The sequence below is a fragment of the Uloborus diversus genome, chromosome 7, assembly GCF_026930045.1.
Source record: "Uloborus diversus isolate 005 chromosome 7, Udiv.v.3.1, whole genome shotgun sequence".
NCBI lineage: Eukaryota > Metazoa > Arthropoda > Arachnida > Araneae > Uloboridae > Uloborus > Uloborus diversus.
In genome coordinates this window covers 123,638,040-123,651,606 of record NC_072737.1, presented here as the reverse complement: position 1 = coordinate 123,651,606, position 13,567 = coordinate 123,638,040, and the positions used below count along the sequence as shown (strand labels likewise).

The 13,567-nt window shown below is 31.4% G+C and overlaps 1 protein-coding gene across 1 annotated transcript; it reads left to right on the top strand.

Annotated features, from left to right (window-relative positions):
* Window positions 1–274: 274 nt before the first annotated feature.
* On the top strand, window positions 275–12,068 carry LOC129226868 (neprilysin-1-like). The gene is made up of 7 exons (XM_054861498.1): window positions 275–415; window positions 2,476–2,574; window positions 3,421–3,498; window positions 3,566–3,675; window positions 10,047–10,105; window positions 11,941–11,992; window positions 12,053–12,068. The coding sequence occupies exons 1-7, from the start codon at window positions 275–277 to the stop codon at window positions 12,066–12,068; spliced, it is 555 nt and encodes a 184-aa protein (XP_054717473.1).
* The last annotated feature ends 1,499 nt before the right edge of the window (window positions 12,069–13,567 follow it).

The window sequence follows — 13,567 nt, the reverse complement described above, 5'->3', positions numbered from 1 at the left end:
ATAGACGCGGAGTTTAAACATAGAAATTATTTTGCTGCTTATAAATATATATTCATTAAAATGAATTCAATTGTTACTAATCTTTTTTCCTTTTTACCCAGAGCTACGTTATAAAACTTAGTATTTATTTATCAATGCATTAATATCCATTTATTCTTTAAAAACTATACTTCCCTATTAAAACTTACTTTCCTTTTACAGGATTATCGCCAATTATATTTCTGTTTATGTTGTTTTTTACTTTTCCAACTATATCGTTCATGATATCTACAAGATGACAAAAGACTATACTCCCAAGAAATATACAGATTTAGAAAATATAGAAGCTTGTTCCACAATTGTTACAAATCTTATGCCTGAGGCCTTAGGACGTTTGTATGTTGAAAGGCATTTTCCAGTCATTGCACGCTACCACGTAAGTCCACATTCAAAATTGATATTTATTTTGCAAGAATTTGTTTTAATGCTTCCCAAATCTGATATATTAGATGTTATTAAAACTTGTAAAAAATGTCATCGACTAGCATGTCTTGAAAGTGTTTTTTCCTCCTCCCTTCGTCAAGAAATCACGCAAATAACTCTATTTTGAGCTCTGTAAAAGAGCAAGATTAAATTTTTATTGTAGGGCAGAAAATATTTGTTTAAGCAATTTAAGAAAAATATTACGATATGAAAAAAAGTATCCATAGCATAGTGATTACGTTTGTTGTGAAACGAAGTGGACAACCTAGATTAAGGCAGATGAACATCCAAAATATATATCTTCATTGTTCATTGCATACTTATAAAATGTTTTTTTAATGTGCCATAAATAACACATTTTGACTGTTCATTCGTTATAAAAGAAAATTAAGGTTTCTTTTCGGCAAAAGCCATTTTTACTTTCCAAAACTATTTTTTTTTAAACTTTCAATGTATTCACTTGTTTGTAATTTTTAAAACATTTTGTGTATAACTCTTTGCTAGGTACAAGAGAATGATATGAACTTCCAAATTCGAAATAATTAATTAAAAACACCTTTTTTTTTCAGATAATTTTTATAAACATTTCCACCGAAAAATGGGATTTTCTCCTCTTCACTTTAATGGATCAAAATATGGAAACCGATCATACTATTATAGTACATTGGCTTTTAGAAGTTTATATCACATAGTTAATATTTTTTTTTTTTTTTTTTTGCTTCAGCTGTTGGCGTAAATAAAAACTTTTAAAACGTGATTATGAGAAAATCAAGAAAGAAAAAATAAATTTCAATTTTAGGCAATGCATTTGAGTTCAATCGATTTCTTTTTTTAAGACGAATATTGGGGCTATTTAAACTTCTTAAAGCTTTAAAATCGGCTTTTTGTTTTGGAAATTAGGGAGTACCTACCTTAAACCTACCTTTAAGTTCCTACAAACAAGTTCCTACGCTCAAGTCTTATCCATTCTTCGTCTGACAGAAAAAGTTATGACAGCACTCTCATGCAGCCGAGAATTGTGATTCATGTTGAAAGTAACTTTCAGTCACCCCAAAAGAAGTATAACATGAAAAATAGTCCAATACTTTTCGCTAGAGCAACAAAACGGCCTGCAGAGCTTAACTAATTCCAACGCCAAAAAAACATTGTGAAATATCTCTGTTTCAGATAGTGCATAGTGAAAGGATCAACATTTTGTTCTTAGCACTGGCTGCGAATAATTCAATCTACTTAGCGAGCTAGGAGCTTTATTCGGGGGAAAGTAGTTCCATAAAAACGGTTATTTTCTGCTTTATGTATTAATTTAATTAGCTTCAGCTAGGGAGAAAAGATGTAATGGATTAACTTAATTGACAGAGTTCGTATTGTTTAAAAGAGCTTACTTTAAATCAGCATTGAAAAGGCAAGAAAAGATAAAATATAACGATGAAGAGCTCCACGATTGGTAAAACAATTCAATTGTAGAAACTATATCAAGTATATTTCTCTTGCAACTAAAATTATAACATCATCCTTAAATACATGAATTACACCGCCATCTCAGTCATTCCAGCAGAGGACTGCAGCGCAGTCCTCGGCTGAGCTGGCTGTGTATTTCATGTATTCCTGCCTTAGCCCTTGCTATAGGGCGGTAACTTACTGAAAAAGCATCCTTAAAGTTTTTAAAATATATTTTTAATAATTAAATTAGAAATATTTTAAAGTATATTTAAGGAAAATGCAAGCAAAATTGAAATGTAACGTTGGAATAGCTACACAAATGGTAAAACAGTTCAACAGTTAAAACTATATCAAGGATATTTTACTTGCAACTAAAACTAATATCAGCATCTGTGAATTTTTATTAAAAAAAGGTTTTTAATAGCCAAATCAGAAATAATTAAAATTATATTTCGTGCACAATTCTATTCATATTTGTAAAGCTGAAATTTTAAATTATCTTTTTTTTAGCATTGATTTCCTGTCATTGTTTGACTCACTTTTATTCAAATTTTTATTCATTTTAAATTTTAGATAAACAAAATGTTGGAAATGATACGCTTAGCTTACAGTTCAACTCTGGATCAAAGCTCGTGGATGGACAAAGAAACTTTACTTTATGCCTTAGTTAAAGTAAAAAATACTTTTTCATATTTTATCTTATTTCTTCTTTGTTCAGGAAAAATATTTTTAAACTTCGTTTTAATAAGAATTCTAATGGGTTTGACATTTTCTAGTTCAAGGATTTTATCTCTGTAAATCGAAAATACAGTGGTGGCCAAAATTGTGGACCCATTTGGAAATACGTTGAATTTGTCCTTGTAGGAAATGTAACTTTTCACAAAAAGCAAATTTCGTGAAAAATTTAAGTGAGAATTTAATGCTGAATTCAATTAAAAACGAAAGATTATTTGCAGGACAATTAACATTTAGATTATTTGCAGCAAAATTTAACATTCGCGGAACAAAAATAGTAATTGTCTGAAAAATAACACGTTAGAAACTATATGAAATACTGTCCGACCACGGATTGTATGGAAAGACAAACATCCGTTTTACAGCCGGAAATGGACGAATCTATTATTTTTTACCGATGTCAGCTTTTGCAGAAGCATTCAAGTCTCATTCAAATGAGCGGAATACGCGCATCAAATTTTTATTTTCCCCCTTATTCACATAGATTCATCTTATCTGGACGTTTGAAAATTCCATGCAATTCGTGGTTGGACAGTATGTGTGTGTGTGGTGTTTATATTAAAGCATGTTACACTTTTTTTTTGAATTGCAAATATTTCATTTTTATTTGTTTGTATTAAGTTCAATACTAAATCCTTTCTAATATGAAGTTCAAGAGTTTGCATTTTGTGAAACCTAAGATTTTCCATGAGCATATAAAGTTAAAAATTTCCAAAATCCACAATTTTGGTCACTACCGCATTTTATGTTCCAGAAATTAACGAGTTTGCTTTATAATTACAGCTACAAAGTATCGAAAGCATGGTAGGATACCAAGATTGGATAATGGATGATGGTAAACTGGATAAATATTATGAAAAGGTAGGATGAAATTACAAATTTACTGATCACACTTTATTGCAAAATAATGAATGTTGCTTTTTTACAGGCATTATATGAAGGAGACAAAGAATTTTTGGAATATATAGTGAGTTTACATGTTATAAAGAGCGACGAAATATTTTTAAAATGGAATCAAACTGCAACGAGGCAGAACATGTAAGTTTTGTCTTTCTTTTTTTGAAGCTATGCTCCTTATCGCACGTTTGCGGCGGGAGTGAACTGAAAAAAAAAAGAGTTCCACCTGCTGTCTTCAAAGCGTATGGGCAGAACATTATTTATATTAACACGTTTAACAATTCATGTAAAAACAAATCTTCCGTGGCGCAATCTGCTAGTTGACTGAAAGGTTGATTTTTCATATCTATTAGGGAACACAATATATTTTTTTTACACAGAAACTGCAACGGGACTGGCCGACAGAAGCTATAGTTTTATTGAAGAACATAAGTGTTGCAGTTATATTAAAACAACAAGTAAATCAAATTAAGTTTAGGTTGTTATAACTACGGTTAAATTTATCTAATGAACACCTTCCACAAATAACGTAATAAGTTAAGGATATTAAATACAAGCTTAGCTTCTGTCGCCCATTCCTGTGACGGGTACTTCTTTTTTACTTCATACCTGTTCAAAAATAAATCACAATTCCAAGATAAGATAATTGAGGCAGTGAGGCGCAAAGGGATGTACGTGAAATATTAAAGTTTCAAGTGAAACGCGTTTAAAGTTTAGATCCAACAAGAATTTCATTGAATTTTTTTTCTAAATCATACTCTATATAGCATCACCCACCGGAGCTACTAGCACCATCTAATGCCCTAAAACAAAGGAGTGGTCCTCCTACCATTTGCACTGATTATCTATAAACTTTTAATTTTGCCACTTATATCCCCTTGATTCGCAATTCCGCAATGGGGTTGTTTACTAACAGTCAAAAGTAGTACTTTTTGTCACTGAAATTGTTAGGATAAGCAAAAAAAAAATAATAATAATATGGAACTCAAAAATACTTTCATTTTCCTAACAGTTATTTTTAAATTTTTTTTTTAAATGTCCGATTCTTCAAACAAGGTATGGTCTATATAACTCACAAATGATGCACTATGGCGCATCTTTCTACCGCATTTCTACGTTATGATAATCAAGAAGCGAATTAAATGAAAATCAAAGGGATGTAAGTGCCAAAGTTAAAAATTTGGAGATAACCAGTGCAATTAATAGGAGAACCTACCCTCTGATTTAGGCAAAGATAGTACTACGAGTAACTCTGGTAGGTGCTGCTATACAGTATGATGTAGAAAAAGTTTCCAATGAAATCCTACCTAGAATTGGAATTTCAAACACGTTTTACTCAAAACGTTAAAACTTCCACTTACATCCCTTTGCTTCTCCCCGCCTCAATGGGGTCGTTTCCAAAATTTTAAAAGTATTTTTTCTGAAAGAACATGCTTAAAAACATAATATCTAACCATTTTTTAAATAATTTAAATTTAATATTTTTAAAAAATTACTTAAATCGTTGCGTTTTTATTGTTTACATTTTTTGCCGATGACATCACAAATGACGAAATGCCATTCTGTGTTGCCATTCAGGGAGCAAAATATTTAATTCTCATCTTTACTTGCGTGTATTGGCAACGATCTGGTTGATAGCAAGCTTACAACGCAATTTTAATTCGCTTCATGATTGTCATAACGTGGAAACGCTGTAAAAAGATGCGCCAAAATGCATCATTTGTGACGTCATTAAGACCACGCCTTGTTCGCAAAATCGGACATTTAAAAAAAAAATAATTAAAAAATAACTGTTGGGAAAATGAAAGAATTTTCTGGATCCATGTTATTATTATATATATTTTTTTTTTTTTTGCTTATTCTATCAATTTCAGTGACTAAAAGTACTATTTTTGACTGAAGGAAACTACCCCATTGTGCTTTTCTTTACAGTAAATTAAAAATATAACCAGCTACATTCAAAGGAGTTGATAAGTTCTCAGAGGTTCTCAAACTTTTTCTACTCGCGGCATTCTTTAATAAATTAGAATTTTCTCACGGCACCCAAGTTCATCAGTTTTGACATCACTCTTCTTTAATAACTTTTTGTACACTGTTGCCTGGTAATTAAAAACTGCTTTTTGATGACGCTTTATCAGCAGTTAAGCTGCGATGAAATAACGATCTAGTGAAAGTTTTTTACGTTGCATCAAAAAATAAGCGGATAGCCTTATTTGGTTATTTGGCCCATTCAACTTACACACACATATTGATACCATGAACACTTCGCGGCACCCCCTGCCTCTTCTTATGGCACCCCAGGGTGCCGCGGCACCCAGTTTGAAGAACCCCTGGGTTAATGTATTTTTTTTATGGTTCACTCCACATATCGTCGCCTCAGAGCAACAGCAACATATCTTAGTGTCATTTCTAGGATGAGATGTCTTACTGTTGCTCTGAGGCGACGATATATCATCTTACAACCAAATAAACTAGGAATCGAAAAACTAGTGGTATTTTTTGAATTTCTACTTTATTTTGGACTAGCAGTACTCGCACAGCGATGCCCGTGCTAAAAATTTAATGGAAGTCCGATGAATAAAAAAATTGACGCCCCCTCCCCCTCTGATGTGAAATGATCATTTTTCTTTGTATAAAATGCGTACACACCTTTTCAAAGAAAAAAAAAGTTATTCAAGTTTCTCTGGAATTTAAAACTTTTCGTCAAGTCATTAAATTAGTTTTATAGTTGTTTTAAAACTCTATTTAGCGAGTGAAGCGGTTTTTACTGAAAATATTTCGCCAAATAAACAAAAAAAAAAAAAAAACATCAAATAATATCTTTCAAATGTAAAAATAATTCCGCAACTCTATCCTTTATCGCCAAACTCGCCAAGCAACCACGCTATCCTAATCCATCCGTCTAACGAAAAAAAAAAAAACATCCGGCGGAACATTCAAAAATCATCGTCAGAAAAAAAGAAGAAAATGTCGTATATTTCACTCGGATAAAAACAAATCAAAAGTTTCTTTTCTTTCGAAACAAATCGCCAAAACAATGAATTACATTTACGTTTGCTTTAAAACAATAATCCTAGACTGAACTGCTCAGCGCCTAACGCGCTAAGCGACCACGCTAACGGAACCCAGCCCTTTTGCGAGTGAAGCAGATGTTTTTTCTTTGGCTATAATAAATGTTTCGCCAAACAAACAAAAAATATAAAATCACATTAACAGTAGCTTTCAATACATTAAGAGCTGCGTTGCCCGGCTTTTCCCGGTCTACCTTGAGATTAAAAATTGTGTGAAGTGACATATATTCAACAATCAGGCTTATATAAAAGAAAAAAAAACACCATGCAAAATTACCCTTCCAAACAATGACGACAGATATTAAAATACTTTTAAGAAATTAAAATGCGAAAGATGGATTTTAAAAGCGTAACCATGGAAACACGAAATAAAATAAGTTAAAGAAATTAAATGCAAAATAAGGAAAAAAACAATGGATTCAAAAAGCGTAACCGTGGAAACGCGAAAATAAAAGGGTTGACAACCTGAATCAAAATAACATTTTCGAACTTGATTTAAAAATGCTTGTAACTTTTTTTCCTTTGAAGATAGAACCTAAGTTTTGCGACCTAAGGTCGAGGGAGACCCGGAGTAAAAAATGTCGATTTTTCCAATGGTGTTAAAAAGAAAACTCTGGGACAATTCCTTCACTTTTTATTGATAGATTTAATGAAGAAAGTAGCGCCTAAATTTCAGCTAAGCCTAAAATAGTACGATCTAAAAACGCAAATTACTCCCGCCGTAGTTCAGTTAGAGCATTGAAACAAATTATTTAAAGGCGGAAAAATTTTACCCTTTTCAACGATATATAATATTAATATGTGCAAGTAATTTTTCACTCCCATATTCAGGAATTAATGTAACATTTGGGCCTAAATTGGAATAAAAAAAGAACTATTTATCGGATTTTTTCGAATTATAGCCTAAGTCACTCAGTAAGGAAGTACCTTTCATATAGTGAAGGAATTTCTCAAATAGGTGCAGTAGTTCCAGAGATTACCTCGAACATATAAACACACAAAAATCCGCCCTCTCTCTCTCTTTTTATAATATCAGTATAGATAAATAAAGGAAAAACTATTCCGACGATATTCTAGGGAGAAAATGGTAAAAGTTACTTTGGATTAAGGTGGTGCATAAAATAATAGGTTCACTGAAATTAAAAGCGGCATTTAGCCTGCTGAATTTCACTAATAAGATATCAAAGCAATTCCTGTTTCTAATCCGTTTCTATTGAAATGAACGACTAATTTATTTGGAATGATTGAACAAATTAAGAAATATATATTCTCCTTGCAAGTTTCAATTAGCACTACAAATTAACACTAAAATATGCACTACTAGTCCGACTTTCTGTTAGTTAAACTAAATCAATTAATCTCTTGAATTTTATAGTGCCGCCTCTAATTGCGTTGTTTGTAGCAGTGCTGTAGACGTAGATAAGTTTCAGTGATACTTACGCTTACGAGCATAAGAGAATTAATTTACTTAGAAAAACTGATTGAAATGAAAATATAATTAGGATTAAGAAGTCTGAGATCGAGTTAAAATAAAACAGGGGAACGCATTGATTACACGACTTAATTTTATATTTAGTAAAGTATACTTTGTGTACACTGTTGTATATATCCCGCTAATTTTTGAACACGGATACTCGTCCCCTTTTTTAGAATACCTTGAAGCTCATTTTTTAGAACATTTTTCAAAACACTTCTGAGAACTATATTCCGAAATCACGTTTGGTTTAGCACACTTTTTTAACACTTTGATACTTTTAGAACGCATTTGAGAACATTTTTTGAACTTGACTTATGTAATTTGAAGCACTTTTTGGGACACTTCTTAAGGAACTAATGAAATGGGGTGGTTTCCTTCAGTCAAAAGTACTACTTTTAGCCATTGAAATGGATAGAATGAGAAAAAAAATAACATGGACCCAGAAAATACTTTTATTTTCAGTTATTTTTTAATAATTTTTTTTTAAATGTCCGATTTTGAAAACAAGGCGTGGTCTTTATGACGTCACAAATGATGCATTTTGGCGCATCTTTCTACCACGGTTCCACGTTATGATAATCAACAAGCGAATCAAAATTGCTCTCTACGCTTGCTATCAACCATATCGTTGCCAATGCACGTGAGTAAAGATGTGAATTAAATATTTTGTTCTGTGAATGGGCATATTGAATGGCATTTCATCATTTGTGATGTCACACGACAGAAGTGTAAACAATAAAAGCGCACCAATTTAAGTATTTTTTTAAAAATATTAAACATGAATAAATTATTTAAAAAATTCTCAGATCCTTTGTTTTTAAGCATGCTTTTCCAGAAAAAAATATTTTTAAAATTTTGGAAACGACCCCATTCTCATCGGTAGATTAGGTCCGTTGTACTGTTAACTTAAACAGAACAACGGACGGAAAAGCCGCTTTTCAAACAGAGGGAATGCCTTCCTTTTTTTTCTTCTTCTTTTGTTCATGACTTTTGCGACACTAGCTGATAGTGCTTCTATGCAACAAAATTTCTGTATGTTTGACATTGAGATATTATATGTACTGGTAGTTAAAAAAAGCTATTGAAACTATATTTGACCAAAAAATAAGAGATGATTTTACTGATGTGTCCACATTATTTCCCAATCTGTTCTCAAATGTGTTATCGAGTTTAAATTTAAAAGTAAATTTAAGAATCTTTAAATATAAGAAGCAGAATCGGAACATTTCAGTACACGTTCAGGCAATTGAGACATTTTTTTCTGAATTAAAGTGTTCCAAGCATATTTCCAATGTGTACTCGGATTTTGCAATGTATGTATACAGGTAGTTATCAAAATAATGGAAACACTCTGTGACAACTGTATTGGGAATCGCTACTCTGCCGTAAATGTTCTGTTAATAAAGGTGCCTTCCTGACTATAATCACTCACACTGGTGAATCTAGATGGTGATTGAGTTCTGTGGTCACTTTTGCTTCTAGACATTACAATCCGCTTCAATACTCATCGGTCTCTTTCACTGAGCTTTTCTTTCCGCCCACTATTTTGCTTTACTGAGCTTGTTTTACCTCGCTGTGTGTATGCTGTTACGACTTTAGTTACTGTACCTCTAGAAACGCCAAAAAGTTGAGGTATTTCTGTTACACTTACTCCAAGTAGACGCGCTACAACAATTTGGGCTCTTTTAAAATTTGAGAGGTCCTACATTTTACAAGCTTGAAAAAAATCCAAAACTTCCCGAACTTCATTTAAGCCACCGTATACTACCAGAATATGAACATTGCTATTTATATAAAAAAAATCAGAAATCTAGTTTTATTCTTTATGACTTACGAAGCACATTCAAAAATTACTTTTATTCACAGGTGTGTCCATTATTTTGATAACTACCTTTATATTATGTATGTTTATTACACAAGTTTAATTTCCTTACAAAGATGACTTGTTTGTCTATTTCATTTAGAGGAGCTGTTCATCCTCTGTTTGTCAATGCCTTTTATCACGACAAAAGCAACTACGTGAGTGAGTAGATTTTGCAAAATTTTCTAAAACTTTTATAATAATAACAACATTTGTAGAATCATTTACAGCAATTGAGTGAGCAAATGATTGAAAGTGCAAATCTCTGATATATTGCTAGGTATTTATGAATATGAAAGGGACACTCACATCATATTTTCTGCTTTAATTAGTTATAAGTATTTTAGCTGTCGTAATAAGTAGACTTGAATTCTTATCAAAAACCTGTTTCTGTGCATTAGTAATTCCATTTACTTTAGTGTAACTCACTGAATATGTGTTTCAAGTTTTATTTTTCTCAATTTCCCCCCTCCTCCACACACTACCCTTACATAAATAAATTACATTAATTGAATATGAATATCGTTATGTGATACAATACCTTTGTTTTAACCTGCCGTTTGTGTCAAGAGTAATCAAACACATCGTTAATGATCGTTGCGCCAGAGGAAAAATTTCCACGTACACAAAAACTAATTTATGTGTGTAAAAACAAGCCACACAACATCATTGAGTTTTCCTGCCAAAACTGCCATTTTTATTATCCTTCCATGGAACAAGACAAAAACTGCGCCCTCTTTAAATTAAAGTAGAAGTTAAGAACTAAAGTAGAATTTATTAAAATAGAAATATAATTAAACAGTTAATAATAATGAGATCGGAATAAAACACAAATCATTTTTAAACATGTTCTACTTTAACGTATTTCCTCTTTGGTGCTTACATTTACTTGAACAAATATCAAAATGTGCGCATGAATACCACGTGATTGAAAGAGGTATAGAATTTAGGATATTGGCATCAGCATAGCAATGGTTTTCTATTTTTTCCATTATTTTTATGTTAGTGGGATCAATTTAATTTCACTTAAGCGTAAAAATGTACATAAAATGAATAAACCTGAAATACGAAGTTATAGTATTTTCAATTGTTTTAAAAGCTTTATGTTTGTTCATCATATTTTAAAATTGTTTTCGAAAACTAATTTTGTCTCCTAAACCAAAAAGATGAATGAAAACAAATATGGTTGAATTGTTCAAATAAATCATAAAGCTTTATTTATTTTCACTCACAGTGTATTTTTTACGTTTTACATTACAATGAAATCGCAGCTATTGAAATTTAGTTTTTTAAGCTTCTATTAATGCAACACATTACGGGAAAGGGAACCTTTAAATAATCGGATACAATACAGACGAAACATTGATTCTTCTAGAATTAAAAACCTTCTGCCTAATATTTTACAGCAAGAATAATCATAAATAATTATTAATAGAGTTAATGACTCACAGCAATTTGAAAATTAATTTATACACGTGTTTCGAGGTAACAAAGTTTTACAATGCAGAAGTCTTTTGATTACGGTTGGAAGAAGATCCAACAAAAGCGACAGGAACGATCATAAAGAGGTTTAACTAACAAAAACAAAGGCGTAACCAGCATTAAACTCTTGACAAACTATTGACGATGTATTCGTTTAAAACAGATAATTTCTATATTTTCCTTCAGACCATTTGTGAAGCCACTCTCCCAGTTGGATGAAGAAAATGTTTTAGCATAACTATTACATCTTAGTATAAATAAATAGTTCTTTCTTCCTAGGAGAAATGATTACAACCTAGAACGCATAAGCTCTTAAGTTACAGTAAGTTTTTTTTTTCAACTAAAGAAGTATTGTTCATTAGTACTATCAGAGAGCTAATTTCGATTTGAAAACACGATATTGTTTCACTTTTACTCGGTATTTTCTAGTTAAAATTATTTAAATCCATTAGTTTAGATGCTAATTGCGTTGAAAGAATTATAAGTTCAAACATATACATGTTTTTTTATTTCAGGTTTACCAGCAGCTTTTTTAGGCTATCCATTTTATAAATACGGTCGTATAGAGTACGTATATTTTATTTTTTGCAATTTGTACTTGTGTATTAGCTTTCATTGTATTAATAGCACTTGCTTCTATTGAAAGAAAATATTAGTAAAATAAATAAAAAGTAATGGAGATCTACAGATCTTTTTTGAATTTATTACCATTAAGTAACACAAATGCGTTTTTATATAAAAATTTTAAAATTTCCTCACAAAACGTTCCTTATATTAAAGTAGATTTTCAAAAAGAAAAACTAGTACAAAAAGAATGTCAATCCTCTGATCGTGTTAGTTTTATGCGCATCAACAGTGGTCACGTTCGAACTACGCAAAATGTAAAAACCTCGCCTCAATATTTGTTTCGTAAAATATTTTAAACCAACTATACTTTAGTGGAGGATATTTCTGTATTTTATGCTTGAAAGTTTGTGTGATGATCTCCTTGATTGTTTGCAATAGCTATGTAGACCAGGAGCAAAAAGAGGCGCTAGAGGAGGTGTAAATATATAGGTATTATTTTTATTTATCAATTGCAGAACCAAGAAAAGTTTACCACTAAAGGGAAATGTTTGATTTTGTAAAAAAATAAATAAATAAATAAATAAATAAAATAAAATAAAATGAAAAAAGGAGAGATAAGCACATTTTGTTTACAGAAATGGAAAATAATCACAGAGAGTTAAGGGGAAAAAAAAGTTGACTTAAAAATAGAAATATAGTTATAAGCTTCAGTTTATAAGCTTGAGATGTGACTGCTGTGCAGTGTGCATCATAACGCTGTACTCTTCTTTTATACCAAGAATGTTCAAGAGAGTGTTCACTAATTATTACGATTTCATAATTGTTTGAATGTTTAGTTCTTTAAACAATGAAACGCATTTAAGAGCATAAGATTGTCAGCATATCATCTCTCTAAATTGCAGAACTGCCGTTTCGCTAAAACTTTATTTTATTGTCTTTATTTTTAAACTTTCTGTCATTAATTCTCTTGACAGAATGATAATTTTCATCATTTATTTTCCTATTGCAAATAAATTCGTCATTAATCGTAAAATAAGTATCATGACCATTACTGTTATTTATCTGTTATATTAATTACTATTACTACTATTGCTGTTGTTGTTATACTATCATTATTATTGAAACTATGCTTCTTCGATATTGTGCCACCTGAGTGAACTAAAAAAACATAAAAAGCTTTCCACCTGCTACCTTCTATGCACATGCGTAGAGCTTTTAGACCAAGAGCTGAGCCCCCAAAACGTGATTTATCTCTTTTATGGCTTGTGGCCGGTTAAAATAATAAAAAAATGCAATTAAAAACTTTGGCTCGAATCCCCCCCACTAATTTTGGGTCACACGGCTGCGTGGGTGGATGAAAGGTCAAAAAAAAGAAAAATATTAAAGTTATGAGTTAAATGGCTAAAAATTATATAATAACATTAAATTAATAAGAAAAAACACGTAGCGAATTTCTCCCCCAGCTATGTTGGGGCGAACGTGGTGGCCCCCAGGGGTAAAGTATCGATTATAAAACTTTAAAAAAATTATCACTTTCGGGGGGGGGGGGATTTTACAGGGTATTAGTTTCCTTAT